Source organism: Blastocystis sp. subtype 4 (assembly GCF_000743755.1).
Source record: "Blastocystis sp. subtype 4 strain WR1 chromosome Unknown seqid_0223, whole genome shotgun sequence".
NCBI classification, from domain to species: Eukaryota; class Bigyra; order Opalinata; family Blastocystidae; genus Blastocystis; species Blastocystis sp. subtype 4.
This window is the reverse complement of record NW_014569324.1, coordinates 1-17873: the sequence shown is the minus strand read 5'-3', so window position 1 is coordinate 17873 and position 17873 is coordinate 1. Positions and strand designations below refer to the sequence as shown.

Sequence of the window (17873 nt, the reverse complement as noted above, 5' to 3'; positions counted from 1 at the left end):
TTCTTAAGGAATCTACCAAATCGCTCAATAACAACAGCTGTTCCTTGTTCAACCACGATACAACACTTGCATATGAACCAATACTACATTGATCATATTTCTATCACATTTCTACGATAAGGATTAAGATGATAATAACTATAAGATAAAAGATGCCAGTCCACATAGTTTCAAGATCACTACAACTCTCGATCTACTGAGATATTGCTCTTTGAGATAATAGTTATCAAAACTGGAATAAAAAGATTCTCCATTTCTTTTGTCACATTTGCATTTTTCTTATTGACACTGATTTCTCCATTCCATCACAATTCCAATGTTCCTTGTTAACTGGTTTTACGATGTTCTGTATTATCTCGGTATATGTCAAAGAACGAAGGTGATTTGAATAGGTTTGTATCAGAAGAGCGGAAAGCTGTTGTTCCTGGGTCTCGATAATGCTGGAAAGACCACCCTTCTTGATGTCTTGAAGCAGGGAAGACTGACTGTACACGAACCAACTCTTCACCCCAGTATGACAAGTATCGACTAATTAAGGTGCATAGATTCTGAGGAGCTAGAGATTGGGAAAATCAAGTTTAGAACCTTCGATCTTGGTGGACATGAAGCAGGTAAGGATAAAGTCCGAGTTTGACACAATAGCTAGAAAACTGTGGAAGCAATACTTCGCAAAGGTTGATGGTGTCATTTTCCTCGTTGATGCTGAAGATAAAGAGCGTTTCCCTGAGGCCAAGAAGGAACTCAGTGTATGTGATTCCGAGATATTTTGACTTATAGGAACTACTTGCCCAAGAGGAATTGGCCAATGTGCCTTTTGCCGTCCTGGGAAACAAAATTGATCTTCCTGGAGCTGCATCGGAGCAGGAACTTCGTATTCAACTGAATTTGGTTGATACCTTCGGTAAGGATGTGAGTATGAGGTTCCAGAGTGACTTTTAGAACTTTGACAATCCTTCTGGTGTCAGACCCGTTGAATTGTTCATGTGCAGTGTTTCGAAGAAGATTGGATACACGGATGGTAGGGATGAAGTTATATAATGATGTCTAGCCTTCAACTGGATCTCACGTTTTATTTAAGTAGGCAGGAAATGATGTGGTTGTACTTTTCTGTCTGTTTGTTGAAATTTTTCGAGGGAATTAAGGGTTAAATCTCCTTCACTGATCCTTGCCAGCCTCCTTTTCTATCAATTGACGAAGTCATTCTGAATCACAAGAACACTTTGGGCTGAGATCGGTGGGAACCATGTCGTTGCGACTCCCAATTCCCTGTTGAGATTCGTTTCTTTATCTTGTAAATTGGAATTCCGGAAATTCCATGGATTAATTCATTCATCAGATCTCTTGATCGAGAAGGTTTGAGACTAAGCTGATTCGTAATTTGTAGAAAGCATTTCGAGTTAAAGGCGATAGAACAGGATGGATGGGAGGCACTCACGTGTACTAGTTCTTTTGAAAAGAGGATCATGAATTAGATTTAAATTTGGTGAAATCATGATTATGTAGACAGATATCACTCGTCGCGCCACGATGAAAGAGATTCACGTGAAAGAGGACGAGATGATCGAGATCGTGAACGATCAAGAAATCGAAATTCAGACCGTGATAGGAGTCGCAGAAGTGATCAAGATAGGGAACGGGAACGATCAGGAGAAAGAAGTCATCATCACAGATCAGAGCATCGAAAGGAACAAGATACTCAGAAGACAAAGATAGAGTCATCACCTGTTCCATCGAGTAGTAATCTGCCTGATGTGAATGCTGCTGCTATTGCTGCTATGGAAGCAGCGAAACAGTTGTCTAAGAGCTGTATGTTCTTTCTTCTCTGTAACAATTAGTGCCTGCTGCTCCTAAGACTCGTGTATCTCGATTCAGTAATACTGTATTAACAAAGAAGGTTTATTTCCCTACTCACAATCCTGATATTAATTATGCAGCCATATTCGCAAGTCCTTGGAAGGTAGGAGTCGAGACAGACACGCACACCACAATCACTATTGGAGGTAGCCCTGTAATTGTAACAGAAATGGACGAACCTCAGCACGTCTTAATCTCAGCTGGTAATGAAGATACTATGAAAGATGCTGAAAGTCGTATAAATGAAGTGTTCACACAACCTGATCTTGCTCGTCGTCTTGTTCAACAGTTTTCTGTATGAATTTAATGTGATAATAACAGTTAGCGTAGTACAGATGCACCTACTGCAAATCCGGTTGTTGCCGCAATTGGCACAATTTATGATCAAAACGATATAGCTGAATCAGTGACAGAAACGATCCAAGTCCCCTTCTCTGTGGTAGGACTAATTATTGGTCGCAAAGGAGATAATCTCCACCATCTTCAGGAAATGTTCTCTGTTCAGTTGCGTGTAGGCGAGAAGAAGGAATATCAATTGTAGATCCAGCGAGATAACGAAGTAACCGATGGCAGTGTGATGCGAGATGTGACAATTCGGGGCCGACAGGAGCTTGTAGAAAAGGCGAAGGAGGCTATCAATACCATTGTCCAGACAGGTCGATCGGATATTATATCGAGTCTCCAAAGTAGTCGAGATGGCTTTGAGAAGATGCCTGTTCCTAATGACCGTGTGGGTCTGGTGATTGGTCGTCATGGAGCTGTTATCAAGGACTTGATGTCTCGAACCTGTACTCAGATTCAAGTCCCGCGGGATCCCGATCATGATAATCCCACAGTGCGGTCTATTGTAATCACAGGCGATCCGAAGAACGTTCTAGAAGCCAAGAAACTGATTCAAGATATCGTGGATGGTCAAATGGGAACTCTCCCCATGGGAATGCCAACCATTCAGATGACAGTTCCTGACGACAAGGTGGGTCTGGTGATTGGTAAGGGCGGTGTGATCATTAAAGACATCCAACTTCGTACCAAAGCTTTCATCCAGATTCCTGGGAAGCCTGTGGAGGGATCGAATCCTCCAGTGCGGTAAGAGTGAAAAGATGAAGTGATTGATAGATTGATCAATATTGCTGGAACTGAGGAGCAGATGAAGGCTGCCAAAGAGGAGATTCAGAGGATGATTGGAACTACAGCAGGTGTGGGTCAAGAGTACAAGGAACAGAGTCAACCTATGAATAATCCATGGAGTGGAATGCAGGCAATGTTCAATGGTGCTGCTGATTTGGATCAAATGCAACAGTACATGCAAATGCAAATGCAAATGAGTAATCCTTCCTTCTATCACATGCAACAGTCTTCAGAATCTGCGGAATCTAAATCGGATGCTTCTGGTTATCCTGTGATGCCATATCCATCTTTCTCCCAACCTCCAGTCCAGACTGCTCCTTCCAACCATACAGAAGATGTTCCTCCAGGTGATGAGGCACCTCCAGGTGTTGATGAAGATGAAGCACCTCCAGGTCTTTAATATGTGTGTATGTTGTTTAAAAGAAACAAGAGAAAGAATTGAATCAATTAATCCCACACCTGCAAACAGAAGAAGATTAATGAATGTAGATGAAGCCAAGAAAGAGAAGCTCTTAGATTGTCTAATCATTATTAAGCATTCTAATATTCACATCGATGTTGAGGTAATCTTATGAACTTTCACTCGTTTCAATCTTGGTTCTCCTCTTTCACTTCGATGACGTTTCTCCACAGATCGTTTCATGATGTCTTGACTCTTTGTCTTGACCTCCCTTTTTGGTTGAAGTCGAATTGGTCTTGAGGGAAGTGATTGTATTTTATGCGGTGTCTGAAGAGGAGTTTGGGACGACTGAATTGGTTGAATCGTTGATGGAAGAGTAACAGATGAAGGATCAGGAGGTGTCACAGAATCAGAAACCATTCGATCTGATGGCTTGACTTCAATCAATGGTTGTGTACTGGAATATGGAGTTTGATTGAGAGCCACTTCTGCTGAGGATACTTTTCCAATAGAGGGATTCACTCCTTCAGAGGACACTTTTCTAGCAGAAGGAACTACTTGTTCAGATAAGACCACTTCTTCGGAAGAAGCTAGTCTATCATACTCTGCACGCCGTCGATGAAGGGTAGGAGGACTTCCAATTGGAATCATCAATCGTTTCTTATTTATAACACGCACTTCATACTTCTGCCCAGCTACTGTGACAACTCGCGGTCCACTCTCAGCAGGTTCGTCTTTCGCAACATTCTTCACTGTCTTTGGTGTTGACGGAATATGCTCCATAGTTTGCTGAGGTGGAATTGTCTCTAATAGTCATAATTGAATTCTAATCAAACTTGTCTTAGCAGTTTCACTGAGAACTTTCTAAATATTATCCTATTCAATCATATTGTACTCCCAAGAGAATAGTTCTTGTTTCAATCATACGTTGCAATATAAATAAACATTCATTTACAGTCTGAAGAGCTGATTGAGAAGGATTTAGCAACTTAGGAAGAATGTCAGCAAAATGACTTGTCAGGTGGATCACAGTCTCTGAATCCTCTTTCATTGATTTTCCTACTGCATCTGATAGACCTATCCAGGGTAAGGAACCTTCACAGAGATAGATAAGAATGAAACACAACGAGATTAGGTTATCGCTTTGAGTGGGTTCTATATGTGAAAACAATACACTTTTTATACCATTTCCATTCATTACAGATGTTGAGGTGAACGTAGCATCCTCAATGAAGAAACTCTCTCTGTGTGTGATAAGAGTTTTTCAATGATACTTTCGATAGAAGTCCTGGTTGAGAAGAATTACACGGAATCCTTTCGTCGTTCTTCGCAAGAAGAAGTCATTCACGTGTACATTCTTCAAAATCAGTCCATTTGAAAACAAAATATGAAAAATTTCAAGAAGTTGATAAGCAATGTTGTACATATCCTGCTCAGACACAAGCATCGTCGCATCCGATACAATCGAACTCAAACTACGAGATACTCGTTCAAAGATAAAGTAGCTGCGACCACAATAGAGTCCTTGCATTCCCCAGGGCGGCACAATAGGAAAACCTAGGATTCATTCAAAAAGGAAGAACTAACAATGACTATTGTAGTATGTAAACTCAGGGCAGCAGGAAAGATTCACAGGAAGAAGATATTCATCACAAATCTCTTCACTCTCTGGGATAATACAAGAAGAACTATGCCTAATGGCCATCAGATACTTTTCTTCATTGTTATCTTCACGATGGACTACACAATTAACAGAAGGATGAAACTCTTGCCTTTATAGACACTTAGGATATTGCTTCGTTTGATTTCCAACTCCAATACCCATCCATCAATAGTTTTTCCACTAAGACAGTTCATTTCGTGAGAATATTGATCCGAACAAAACTCAAATAATAGGGATCTTTTCTGGAATCTATCTCTTACTTTAGTCTCTGTGACATAATGACATCTGTAGATGTAACAAATGACAATGAGCCAGTTTGCAGAATAACCAATAACAGTTCCATCAACTGAATCCCATAACTTACCAACGAATTCCACATCGCATTAAATACTGGATCCTTATTTAATATCAGTATTCGCTTGATTATGCATCGACGAATCTTTTGTTTTGTTTTCTTATTGATTGCTTTTTTCCTGAAAAGTGATTCATTGATTATTGACGGCGATGAATCAACAATCCGAAGTCACCTAGAAAGTACTCTTAAACATGATAATAGTACTATTCCATCTCTACTTTTGCTGAGTATGCCAATGCAATTTCATTATAGTGCGTCAATTCTGCATTTACGTTATAGACTAGATGCCATGCTTCTTTTGGCGGATTCGCTTCGACAAAAATACGATATTACTATTGGAATATTCACTACTGTATCATATGCTGAACAAGGTGATCATTACAAATACAAGGTATCTATGGATTATTATTTGGATTTTAGGTGTTTAATTTTGGCCAATTTCCAATTCCTGAACAGAAGTTGAACAGTCTGATAGCATCTTCGTATCATGCTTCTTCACTAATGGATTTCTATGACAAGAGTGTCTTTGAGGTAATAGGAGTCGATTTAGATGCTGATGTAGATTGGTCGGTTGTCGATGAATACTCTCTATTCATGGATTCATTCATTTATTCATACGTATATCTATTCTTTTGGGATAATGAATAGCAATCATCCATCCGCCATTGTTTGTGATTTCTATCTCACAGGTGCTCAAGTTGCTTCCTTATCCAATTCTGTCCCTCTTGTTCTATATTCTGTGGATCCGTTAAGTGACTTTTATCCTGCCACTTTTTCCTTTTCGGACATGCGACGTCATTTACTTGTCGAAATGGCCGTTGAGCACCATACTACTTTCGTTTATTCTATTTGGCTCTGTCATCAATAGATAGCTAATTTCATTCATTCCATGAACCTACCCAATCAACCTGTCTTTCCACTTTATTCGGTTCCTGTAATTGTCTTTAATGGAATCGACTATCTCTTCCCTTCCGAAACCATGTATGTTCTGTTCATTCTCCTTAAATCTCAGTTCAAACACACCTTCTAATTGGCATTCTCTCGGACCACTTCATTTAACGGGGTATTCAGAACCTGTTGCCACTGTCAATCTGATGGAGTTTCTCCAAGCTCCTCAAATCACTACTCGAGTTCTGTTATATCTTGGTGATCATGGGAGTTTTGATCTATGGCAAATTCGAACGATTCTTCGAGGTCTCCAGGATCGTCTTACACAAGTGATTGTATTGGGTGACATGCCGAACAGTGGAGATGTACGAGATCGGAACGTGCTAGTGTTGTCAGCGAGAGATGTGTCTCCTCTATATCTCATCAACTCACACGCAGTTACAGCCGCCATCTCTTTCTGTGACAATCTCCTTGTCCAGGCTTCTCTTTATGCTCAAATCCCTCTGCTCTGTGTCCCATCACGGCGAAACCGATTGCTTGTGAAGAGGTTGGTAGCAGAGAAGGCAGCTATCCAATTTCCTGAAGGTTTCTGGACCGAATCGACAGTTCATGACTGTGTGAGACAGCTCTTGAATCTAGAGGGTGTCACAGTGGATCGGCAAGTGTGGGAAGGAGCTGTGACAGAATTGAAGAATGAATCATTGCAACAGTGGATTCAGTGGAGTGGAGTTACAGGAAATGTGGTGAGTCTGGATGAAATGGGATGGTTAGGTGCCTGGTAAGATTTGAATAGAATTGATGAGTTGTAGTTTGGGATTGTTGTGTTTTATATTGATCGCTATTGTGCATCGGATCCGGATAGCACTGCGAAATTCTCATCCAAAACGAAACTGTCATGTTTCATTCAACAAACAAAAGAGAAAGCACATCACAGATGATGATAGAGATAGCCGATCATGACTGCAACACCCATAGCTACAATCGCTGCTACCATCGTTCTGTGTGTGAACGAAACGTGAGATACACACTACAGTTCACATTGAGGAAAAACAAGTACACTGTTACAACAATCCTCTTTCTCTCCAGCAGGAGATACGCAGACGGAATAAGACACATCAGCAGGATTCGCTGTTATGAAGGAACCAACAATATGGAATCCAAAGGATATTGGTAAAACGAACATCTAGAGTTACCTTTTCACAGGGGCACGTTTTGATCAAATCCCACTACATATGAATCTCAACTGAAACAACGGACACTTGAAGCGATCTTTTGCTTCTCACTTTCTCCCTTCGACTGCATAATTGTATCCAAAACATCTCCGTTCACGGTATATGCAACTACTTGAAGCTTGTTTCTAAGCCTAAGTTCTTTTCAAAAACAATACCTAGTAGGAAGATCTGTTTCCAGAAGATTATTCACGGTCTTGGTATCACAACGAACTGCATCATCAATAACGGCCACCATCCATACCACTAACGAGCTTTGAACCATTACTTTGGAGAATAAAGCGAGTAGGCTTCACAGCATAAAGCTCTTTTTGGTTAGAATTGATGCAGCAAACAACCTGGGAATAATAACTCCAACCATTTCATACAGTTTTACTCCCATTATTACGGACTCTAAATGCTACAATTGACTCGTTCTCCTTTTGTACTACAAATTACACGAAAACAGGGATTTCCTTACGGAAAATGGTAATTCGTTCTCTTGGTGCAGTTGAAATTACTCTAGGAGAGTTCATCGAAGCAAACAATAAATACTGAGAACAATTGGAACAACATGAAACTCCTCATTTCAAAGGATTAATTTGATTAGAAACAAAAAACGTTAAAAGACAGTAACAGATTTCACAATGGCCCTGCAGTATTTCCTTTCTTCATTGGCAATCTGCACACAAAGTTCATGAACTGGAATTACAGGGATCATATCACCAATGCCTGTACATTAGAAATGGACCATAAAAACTACAATCTAGATGGAGATTTGTGTTTTCTACATCATAAAACACTGTAACGACTTCATTTGATGCCTGCTTCTGAATGGAAACGATGTCGTCGTCACAAAACCACTTCACACAAATCTTCACATGATCACCGTAAGTAAATGACCATAACGAATGATCCACTTGAATCTCTTCCTTACAGTCATCCACATACGAATCACGATAATAGGCATCTATTCCCAACTGTACTCGACACTCTCCCAGAATATCATCTACCGTTCCTTCAATGAGTATAGGATGTGGGTATTGGAATGAGGCATCATTCTTACCCCATTTTCCTAATTGTAAAAAATGACAAAAAAAGAAACGATTATGGAATACCGTTGCAATAACAGGATGAGAGTCACTATGAGCCTTCTTTAACATCTTCTGCTCATAATCTTCACACTAAGGGTTATAGAATCCACGAACTTGTACAAGAGACAGAGATTCTTCTGTTGACGTAGCAGTAAACAAAAGAGAATCCGGCTGAAGTGGAAGAATCAAAGGGATTGATACATATCGAGAGGTCACAGCAATAAGAGAATATGTATCAAGAGGAGGAGGGCACCATACAGAACGAGACATCCAAGTCATCACATGAGTGGAAGGAAGGGACTGAGGAAAACAATGAAAAGTGGAACTGGCTGACAAGGAGAGAATCGGAGTGAGCGTGGATCGAGAAGAGAGTGTATTTAGGAGTTGATGGAGAACAGCAGTACTGGATGTTATCACAGTCAAATGTGTAGTATCATTAGGAATCGAACGAACTAAGATACTGATATCCTCTGATACATCGTGACTGAGTGGATACTGTGGTGATTGAAATGAATCAGAAGGACGATCTCCTGGAGGATACTGAGCTATTGGAGAAGGTAAGAATTGAATTGAAGATACCTGCTTCTCCTCTAAATGCCATTTGTGAGGAACAAGAAGAATCACAGGAGCATCCACATCATTGGAGTGAACAACGATCTCAGAATCATCACTATCGTTCATTCCCATTTTTATGCATACAAAACAATACGACGCTTGAATAAAGGACAATCGATTGTGAATGTCTCATATTCTCCTCCTTCACCACATGGATTACAACCATAAATATCACTAATATGAAGAAGATAGGATTCTAATTCTTGGAGGGTTTTCCCCACATGACGTCGATCTAGACCCATAGCTGCTGTTTTGATGATAACAGCGACCATCCCATCTTCAATCATATTACGAAGGAGTGATCGTTGCTCTCTTTCCCAAAGATACGCAACAGATATCAGATTCAGACGAGAACATCTGAGGTTTAAGCATGAACCTTCCTTTACACATTTTCTACACGTTCTCGCTGGTAGTTTGATAGGATCGCTCCACTTGATACACCTTCAACTTCGGGGAACTGCTCCTACAAATGAACGATGGTCCTTACACGCACTTTCACTTTCTTCAAGGCGAAAAATAAGTCTTCCACTTCATCTCCAGAGCGAGGCTTATATTCCATCTCCGATTCGAGACAGGTTCCACAAATCTTGAAACGTAATAGAGGTATCTCCATTGCTTCAGCAATTGCCTTAATATTACATTAATCAACTAGGAAAACATCAATAGCCGTATGACCAATGGTCTGATACATAAATGAATCCAATTCATTGACACTTTGATTTTCTATATAATTAACCAGTCAATACAAATAGAAACCAGGCAAGAGATTTACCAAACACACAATCTCATGTCCACGCTTGACACATTCCAACATATTATAGCAGGAATCCTTCCCTCCACTTAGAAGAGCAGCAATCTTCATTCAAGTTGCGTTAATAGACTCTATCCGAAGAATTAGAAGGAAAACAAATGATACCCATAATATCCCCGATTTCTGACATCGGATTCAAATGTCCCTATCATCATAACTATGGAGTTGGAGACGGAGAATATCACAAATTCGATTAAGATTCCTCTGAGTGCATCGGATGAATACATCCAATTGTTTGTCGATGAACTGGAGGACGATCCTACAAGTCTGATCTCTCTTCTCTTTGATGAGTATGTCCCTCCAAAGTACTGGATTCAGATTGCTGTATATGTTGTTTGAAAGGGTCATTCTATAGATTGGGTATTACAGTCTCAAGAAGTATGATCAGTTTTTGAAAATTATTGATACTATCCTGAAAGATGAGAATTATGATAAATTCCGAAATGAATACGAGAACAAGCTGGTTCTTATGAATTACCGGATTGCCTATAAAGTTTGGATGTTGAAGTTGATTTATTGGGTAGTTAAAATCAAATACACTAACTTCTGAAGAGTACAAGAAATATGTAGAGGATTTTTCCTATGATCATTTGTAGGACTTGGATTCGAATCCTCTCATTAATTGGGAAGGTCAAGACCGAAACGCATCTGCAACTGCTCTTGCTTTGAAGTGTATCTATTGTCTTCGTTCTGTATCTTGAACTAACATTGAATCACCTATAGGATGATCTGAAGAATGCATTGACGTTCATGCGACATGCTTTGGATCGAGATCGAACATGCTTGCTTTCCAGTATTGCTGCTGCTCTCTATTACATTCAAACACGTAACTTCAAAAATGCTATCAACGCCTATCAAATGGCACTGATCTGTCGATGTCCTCTTCTTCTCTCATGTTTAGCTCATCCTGATTCTCCTGCTTCTATTCGTGTAGGAGTTGCTTATTGCTTCTATCAGATGGGAAACTACAAGAAGGCCTTCAAAGCACTTGATCGAGCCTTGCAGCTGGACCCTACTTGTGAGGAAGCCCTTGCCATGAAAGCTTCACTCCTTCGTACCGCTCCGGATCTCACTTCCCAAGAACGCATTGTGGCCTCACTTCAGACAGTGAAGCAGTTATATTCCGTGAATCCTAAACATCCTGTGGCTCTGAATTACATCGCAGACCACCACTTCTGGAGCTGGATTTCTGTTCCAGATGTGACAGTCCGCGTTCAGCGAGGTAGTGACCGTATTGTAGTATCAGGAGATTGCAGTGGTTTGGTGCGTCCTGCTCATCCTCTTCGGATTAATGGAGTGGTGTGTCATGTGAAAGCAAGTCGTGATGCAGTGGAAGAGCATATGATTGTTCTCGCTAGTCCATATATGGGTGAAGATGTTGATAGTGCTGAGCTTCAAGTACGCGATACAGATAAGAGCTTGGAATATGCTCTGGAGAGTATAAGACATGCTAACATGTCATCTGTTCGTTCTGAGGCAATGGAGTTGGCAGGACGTTGTTATCATGTCAATGGGAACTGGAACAAAGCACGAGAAATGTACGAGAAGGCATTACGAGCAAATAAACGGAATATCCTAGCTCAGTATGAAATGGCTCAAGTGTATTTAAATATGGTTTTTCTTACAATATAGTTCAATTCATTTCTCTTCTGTTAGCAAAACGAAGAAGGAGAAGGAGGATCTTAGGAATCAAGCACGTTCATATCTGTCCTCTTGTACTCAGTATGGTGGAACCAGCCATGAAATCACATTCCTGGCTGCATATCTTCAATTTAAGAGTAATGATTGGACGAAGGCTTTGGGAACTGTAGCTTCGTTACCTGAGGTAGGAGTAAACAGTATTTTTTACCGTAGCATCCTGATCAGGTATCGCCTCGAACCTATCTTAACACACAACTGTTGAAAGCACAGTTGCTACAAGGCAATTTTCAAGTGGCTACTGATCTGCAGAAGGCTCGTGTGTTGTATGAGTCTTGTGTGAAGCTGGCTGCTGGTACTCCACTAGCGACCTCTCCACTTCTCTGGAATAATATTGCTGTATTGCGTCTGGCTCTGCATGCGAAGGATGATGCTCTTGTAGCTGTGGACGAGGCACTGCGATTGAGTTGTGGAGAAGTTCATGTGAGTCTGGAGAACCGTTCGGTGTTGGATCTGACTCCAGATGAGTGGAGTACCGTGTTACATGAAGCTATCAACGTGACTCTTATATACAATTATGCAGTAATTCTTGATGAGAAGGGTCGTGAGGAAGAGGCGAAACAAGTGTGGGAAGCAATTCAACGAGAAGTTCCTCAGTACTATGAATGTGAGTTGCGATTGGTGAAGCAGATGATTCGTCACAAGCAATTAGATGAAGCTGTATCACGATTAAAATGTTTATGTTCAGATCTTGAGAGTCAATTGAATGCAGGAGTACATGTGATATGAATTCATTATCATTAGTTTTTAAAGGAATCTCAGACACTACTTACGTATGTGACGAGTTGCTATACCGACTGTCTATGTCTCCTTGCACACACCCTTGCTCAAAAGAATCGTCCTGAAGAGGCTGTGTCGATAATTACTCGTTCGTATCTCTCACGTTCTCGTCAACATGATTTATACCTCAATCTTCTACTATCCAACATCTACTTACAGATCTCTCGTACTGATGACCCTCACAATTACTTCCGTGTTGCTTCTGAGATGATACAACGCTCTCTTCGAAAGAATCCGTGTAATGTATATCTGGCGAATGGCTGTGGTCTTATTTTACAACGTACAGGAAAGCAACAAGCAGCTATGCAAGTCTTTAAGAAGGTTCGTGAGAGTGCATTAACCTATTCAGCTTGTTGTGTGAATGTGGCCCATATGTATTTACTGGATCAACGGTATCATGATGCTACTGGTCTCTATGAAACAGCTCTGCATCTTGAAACAGGTCAACATGATGTCAACTTATACTTGTGTCTTGCATTAGCATTGATGCGTGGAGGCAATCATAAAGAGGCTCTGGAAGTGTTGACACGTGCTCAGCAGATGGATCCTTCTGTAGAAGTATGAATCGATCTTAATTCTAGAATGAACAGATTCGTTATGATCTGGCTGTGTGTCATGCTGATCATGCTGAGACACTCTTCAAGAAGGTCTTGTATTATCACACCCAGAACTTTGATTCAATAACTCAGAGATTTACCTGCTGTGGCGGTATTCGAGATACGAAGGGCTGCCAGATGCGCAGTCAACGTAAGCCAGGAGAACTTACCCAAGCCGAAGCATCACTTCAGGAAGCTATTAGTGGCTTAAGTGACATGCAGCTGCAGAATAATGGGATGTAAGTCTTGAGGTATCGAGTGATACATAGTGTGGAGAGTACACGAATTGAGCAGCAACTGGTGAGATGCAAGAGTCTATGGGACCAGCGTGAACAGCAGAGAACATTGGATAAGGAGCTCCAAGATATCCAGGAAAAAGCCACCCAGACTTCTGTGGATAAACAGAAGCTGTTGGAGAAGCAACGACAAGAAGGACTTCAGGCAGAGCGTGAGAAGCGTGAACAGGCACAAAGAATCGAGCAGATGGTCGCTGAAGAGAAGCGTCGTTTGGCATTATCGCTACAGGCCATCAGTGCTACAGAAGTTCCACGGGAAGAAGGACGCAGGACTCGAGCTTCGAAGTCCCATGGTGTGCGTGCGTCGCGAGCACATGCGAATCATGTGGAGGAAGATGAGATTGTGGAGAGCAGCAGTAGTGATACGGATGATAATGGAGAGATGAGTGATGAAGAGGTGGCTACGATGCATCGGGATGTATTTGGTGGTGACAGCGAGAGTGAAGATGAGGATAGTGAACCTACTCGAACCAATCAGGATCGGAACCCGAAGAAACGTGTGAGAGCTGTGGAGAGTTCCGATGATGAGAGCGAAGGTGAAAAGAGACCTCGTATTGAAAATGAAGAGGTTACTAACAAGCCAGATCTGGATAAGGAAGAAGCTCCAAAGAGTGAGACAAAGCAAAGTGAATCTGCTGAAGACACTGTGGCCAAGGAAGTAGATGACCTATTTGGAGACGAAGACTCGGATTCAATTGTTTGTTAGAAAACAAGACATAAGCGCAGTACAGAGTTACTTACGACAACGACTGAAGGAGAATCCACCGCAAGCAGCAATGATTAGAATAAGGAGAATTACGATCACCAATACCACAATCAGTGCAGTTACACGAGCATTCTGCCACCACATCCTGTTCTTCAGACTACGGGTTTCAGAATGGAAGATGAAGGCCTGTTGGTCTAAATCTCGTGTCTTTTCAGCAAGTTGATCCAGCTTCTCTCCACGTCCCAGAACTTTATCTACAGTAATACAATAATATCGACTGTACCGATGTTGTCAACCATCACCTCCTTCACTTCCTTAATCTGACCACGAACATGTGTGATAGTATCGGCAGAAGGATCATTATTGTAAAACTCCTAGAACACAATTACAAAGATACTTAACATCGTACCATTCTCTTCTCCATAACCTTCGAGAACTCTTCGTTCATATTGTTCTCAATGGCTGTTTTAATTGTAGCTCCGTACATCTCTTCGAAACGATTCTTGATATCGTTCAAATATGCAAAAGGAATGCGTCTCTTGGAATCGATATCTGCCATACACATATAAACAACATCATCGTCCACAATGTAATGAAAAACGTACCTATGGATAAAGCCATCTCGAACTCATATACTTATCGTATACAAACGACATCTTCGTGTCTGTGGGTTTTACCTTATTGAGAAGGACCCGACCAATCGTTGGAAAATTTCCAGGAGTCATTTCCTTTTCAGCAAGCACTACTTTTCCTCGAGCAATCAGCGAATAGCTATCTAATCAGAAATTATCGTAGATCCCTACAGAAGGGGCATTCTATCACAAATATTGAGTGTCGAAGGTATCCGAAACAGTCGAAAACCACGGGAATAATATGAGGGATCCCAAGTCCTTATTTATCTCAAGATATGAAGTCAAACACAATTATTGAGATCCAATGTACAAGTTCGCTGAAGTTATCAGGCACGGAGGTCCGGAATGCATCCGGTACATGGAACAGATGGGAGTTCCTTCTATTTCTCCCAAACAAGTATTCGTTTATTCTGTAACTTCACTCATAGATTCTTGTCCGCATTCATGCAGCTGCTGTAAATCCGGTAGATACGTATATTCGTGAAGGCGGTCATCCAATGTCTCGATCCTGTCCCTATGTCCCTGGTCTTGATTGTGGGGGCGAAGTTCTTTTGGTAGGGAAGGATGTCACAGAGTTTAAGAAAGGGGATCGTGTGTTTTCATGCGGTTCTGTATCGGGGACATATGCAACTCACGGTGTTTTTACTGCTGACCAGCTTTTTCGACTACCCGAATATTTCACCTTTAAAGATGGAGCTTGTATCGGGACAGGGTATTTCACTTCTCTATAGTATCTTTTGAAAATGCTACTTATTTCTAGTGCGTTACAGTGTGCACATGCAATTGGAAATAGTTGCATCTTTGTTCATGGTGGGAGTGGCGGTGTTGGAAGTAGTCTTCTGAAAATTCTTCTTAGTATGCGCGAAGTCAAGAGTGAGTGTAAGAATATGAAGATCATTGCTTCTTGCAGTCGATCGGATGCTGAACGAAAACTCAAGGAAATGGGTGTAGATATTGTTGTAGACAGAAGTCAGTCTAACTATATGGACCAAGTCCACAATGCTAACGACGGTAAGGGCCCAGATGTGATCTTTGAGATGCTGGCGAACATCAATCTTCCGAAAGACTTGGTACCCTATTGGATTAATTGTAATGAGTAGGAAGTTCTAAATAAGGGAGGTGAAGTGATTGTGATAGGTGATCGTGGTCCTGTCACTATCAATCCTCGTGTTATGATGGAAAAGGGTACTTCTGTAAAAGGAGTGATGCTCTTCAACCAAACTGTATTCATGTTTACACTTTTTCACGAATAGGCTCAACAGAGACAAGAGGCTCTGAATCTTTTCTATGAATTGGCGGATGCATATCATTCTATGATGCGTCCTTTGATTTCCTATGAGTACTCTCTGAAAGATGCTGATAAGGCACATATCGAAGTTATTAACCATAAGCGTGCTGGATGTGGTCGTATTATCATTAATCCTGACTTGTTATGTGTTTGTGAACAGTCACCATTCTATTGTACAGCAATTAAACCTTTCTACAGTTCAGCAGGAGAGGTGTAATCTTCTTGAATGCATCTTCAATTTCAGACTGTTTCTATAAGTAAGACAAAATTACAACAAGAACAGTAGCTCCAGTGACAACTACTTTTCCAGACACGAAGATTAGAAGAACCACTTTTGGCTCACTCATTCGATAAATCAATCCCGAGAACAGCTCCGGTTCATACTACAAATCAACTATTCGCTACAACCAAACAGTTGTAAATTCAATATGGTCTATCGATAGACCTTCCAAACGAATGGGAAACTTGCAATCACCCACAGCCACCATATTGTGGATTCGAGGTGTTGTATCATCTTGCTTCAAGTTACCAATGCATTTCTAGGATTAATTATTCCAATCAGTGGAGACAGAGAGAATTTCAACGAACTTCTTTGCCGCCAATTTCACTTCCTCTTCACTTTTAGTTCCTGCAAGGACAATCTTTCCAGATTTGAATATTAATGCTGTGCATCGTGGATCACGGATCCTGACGATTAGAGCACCAAATCTCTATCTCATCAATATGAAAGAAAGAGCGTACCTTTGGATTATATTCGGCATTCCGGAGTTTCTTCATCACATCTTCCAGATTCACCGTCTTATTGATATTGATTGTTGCCACAATGTTACTGTAAGTTCAGAAACCACTCCAACTCCTTACTGAATGGTATAATCGCGAAAACAGGATACTTCTTCATGGCCTCCCAATTGGCCTGAAGATATAAAGTCACTATTTGTGCGGTTCAGACCAAGAGAATCCATAACTCCAATGTAGCGCGAGCTTTGTTTTTGAATGAATGGCTAAAAGCAAAAAGATCGGCTGTCGAAGCGCTTGAATCTGGCACAGTTGGTTCTCACTATTCCAGCTTTCTTGTGTTTGGCAGTTCAATTTCCACCACCATCTCCTTTTCCTATCAAAACAAACAAACTAATGACAACAATTGGCACATTCGCAGCCATTCCCATTACCACTACAAGAGTGACAGTGATTACAACAACTCGATTGTTCTTGCTCTTGCTCTTCCAGTGCCTTTTTCACCTTTTCCTGACATATATCGCATTGGTTTCGACACATCCAGAATATCGCTTTACTAATGTAGTATTCACCATCAGCATCATCTAAACATTAGTTGAGGCAAATTCTTATCTACAGTATTTCCAGAATCGCATTACACAAGTAGTCTGATCATCAATCACACTTGCCGCATTTTCTAACAGACCCGATTCGATTTCTCGAATTCAGTTCATTTTCATCTTACCTACCATAAAACTCAGAACCCACAATTGGTGCTTCTTGGTACTTTATCGTAGCCTCTCCCTATTCTAATACCTAAAATGTCTTTATTACAGTAACAGGCTTTCCTTCGACAATGAAGACGGTACAAGGGTCATAAGGCATATAGGAAGCTATTCTTGATGCCCATTCCTTTTATTTATCACTGATAAGAATTATTACTAGAAGTGGAAGGAATGGCCTTGAAGCCTTGCATTTCACACTATATTTAGCCGTTTTACAGGTGATAATCTCCGGATTACCCGACATATCTTAAACTTGAATAATCAACAAACCAATGAAAGAACTGTTTGTTACACTCTTACACAGAATACCTGGCATGTTTTATCATCCGATACTGATGCAATATACAACATCTTATCCTTTA

At 40.8% G+C, this 17873-nt stretch overlaps 8 protein-coding genes across 8 annotated transcripts; 4 read left to right on the top strand and 4 right to left on the bottom strand.

The window, feature by feature from the left end:
- Positions 1 to 316: 316 nt before the first annotated feature.
- JH06_3358 (GTP-binding protein) lies at positions 317 to 1077 on the top strand (the record flags this gene model as incomplete). The annotated part of the gene is made up of 7 exons (XM_014670833.1): positions 317 to 359; positions 393 to 512; positions 546 to 611; positions 643 to 746; positions 778 to 909; positions 940 to 1018; positions 1049 to 1077. The coding sequence occupies 7 exons, from the start codon at positions 317 to 319 to the stop codon at positions 1075 to 1077; spliced, it is 573 nt and encodes a 190-aa protein (XP_014526319.1).
- A 698-nt stretch (positions 1078 to 1775) lies between these two features.
- Positions 1776 to 3382, top strand: JH06_3357 (hypothetical protein; the record flags this gene model as incomplete). Its single annotated transcript, XM_014670832.1, has 5 exons — positions 1776 to 1806; positions 1836 to 2149; positions 2180 to 2365; positions 2396 to 2940; positions 2971 to 3382. 5 exons carry the CDS (start codon positions 1776 to 1778, stop codon positions 3380 to 3382), a joined length of 1488 nt encoding a protein of 495 aa, XP_014526318.1.
- Positions 3383 to 3529: 147 nt separating this feature from the next.
- JH06_3356 (protein kinase) lies at positions 3530 to 5239 on the bottom strand (the record flags this gene model as incomplete). Its single annotated transcript, XM_014670831.1, has 7 exons — positions 3530 to 4188; positions 4219 to 4246; positions 4278 to 4537; positions 4568 to 4626; positions 4657 to 4939; positions 4970 to 5122; positions 5149 to 5239. The coding sequence occupies 7 exons, from the start codon at positions 5237 to 5239 to the stop codon at positions 3530 to 3532; spliced, it is 1533 nt and encodes a 510-aa protein (XP_014526317.1).
- Positions 5240 to 9279: 4040 nt separating this feature from the next.
- JH06_3355 (diphthine ammonia ligase) lies at positions 9280 to 10067 on the bottom strand (the record flags this gene model as incomplete). Its single annotated transcript, XM_014670830.1, has 5 exons — positions 9280 to 9562; positions 9603 to 9652; positions 9681 to 9833; positions 9864 to 9928; positions 9962 to 10067. The coding sequence occupies 5 exons, from the start codon at positions 10065 to 10067 to the stop codon at positions 9280 to 9282; spliced, it is 657 nt and encodes a 218-aa protein (XP_014526316.1).
- A 108-nt stretch (positions 10068 to 10175) lies between these two features.
- Positions 10176 to 14092, top strand: JH06_3354 (RNA polymerase-associated protein; the record flags this gene model as incomplete). Its single annotated transcript, XM_014670829.1, has 10 exons — positions 10176 to 10340; positions 10372 to 10509; positions 10541 to 10582; positions 10613 to 10708; positions 10740 to 11617; positions 11649 to 11841; positions 11871 to 12428; positions 12459 to 13046; positions 13076 to 13329; positions 13360 to 14092. 10 exons carry the CDS (start codon positions 10176 to 10178, stop codon positions 14090 to 14092), a joined length of 3645 nt encoding a protein of 1214 aa, XP_014526315.1.
- A 27-nt stretch (positions 14093 to 14119) lies between these two features.
- JH06_3353 (hypothetical protein) lies at positions 14120 to 14817 on the bottom strand (the record flags this gene model as incomplete). Its single annotated transcript, XM_014670828.1, has 4 exons — positions 14120 to 14346; positions 14376 to 14466; positions 14502 to 14697; positions 14729 to 14817. 4 exons carry the CDS (start codon positions 14815 to 14817, stop codon positions 14120 to 14122), a joined length of 603 nt encoding a protein of 200 aa, XP_014526314.1.
- Positions 14818 to 15028: 211 nt separating this feature from the next.
- Positions 15029 to 16229, top strand: JH06_3352 (quinone oxidoreductase; the record flags this gene model as incomplete). The annotated part of the gene is made up of 5 exons (XM_014670827.1): positions 15029 to 15121; positions 15153 to 15454; positions 15485 to 15794; positions 15825 to 15947; positions 15978 to 16229. 5 exons carry the CDS (start codon positions 15029 to 15031, stop codon positions 16227 to 16229), a joined length of 1080 nt encoding a protein of 359 aa, XP_014526313.1.
- On the bottom strand, positions 16195 to 16974 carry JH06_3351 (hypothetical protein; the record flags this gene model as incomplete). The annotated part of the gene is made up of 6 exons (XM_014670826.1): positions 16195 to 16263; positions 16285 to 16395; positions 16426 to 16551; positions 16597 to 16722; positions 16754 to 16841; positions 16874 to 16974. 6 exons carry the CDS (start codon positions 16972 to 16974, stop codon positions 16195 to 16197), a joined length of 621 nt encoding a protein of 206 aa, XP_014526312.1.
- Between the last annotated feature and the right edge of the window lie 899 nt (positions 16975 to 17873).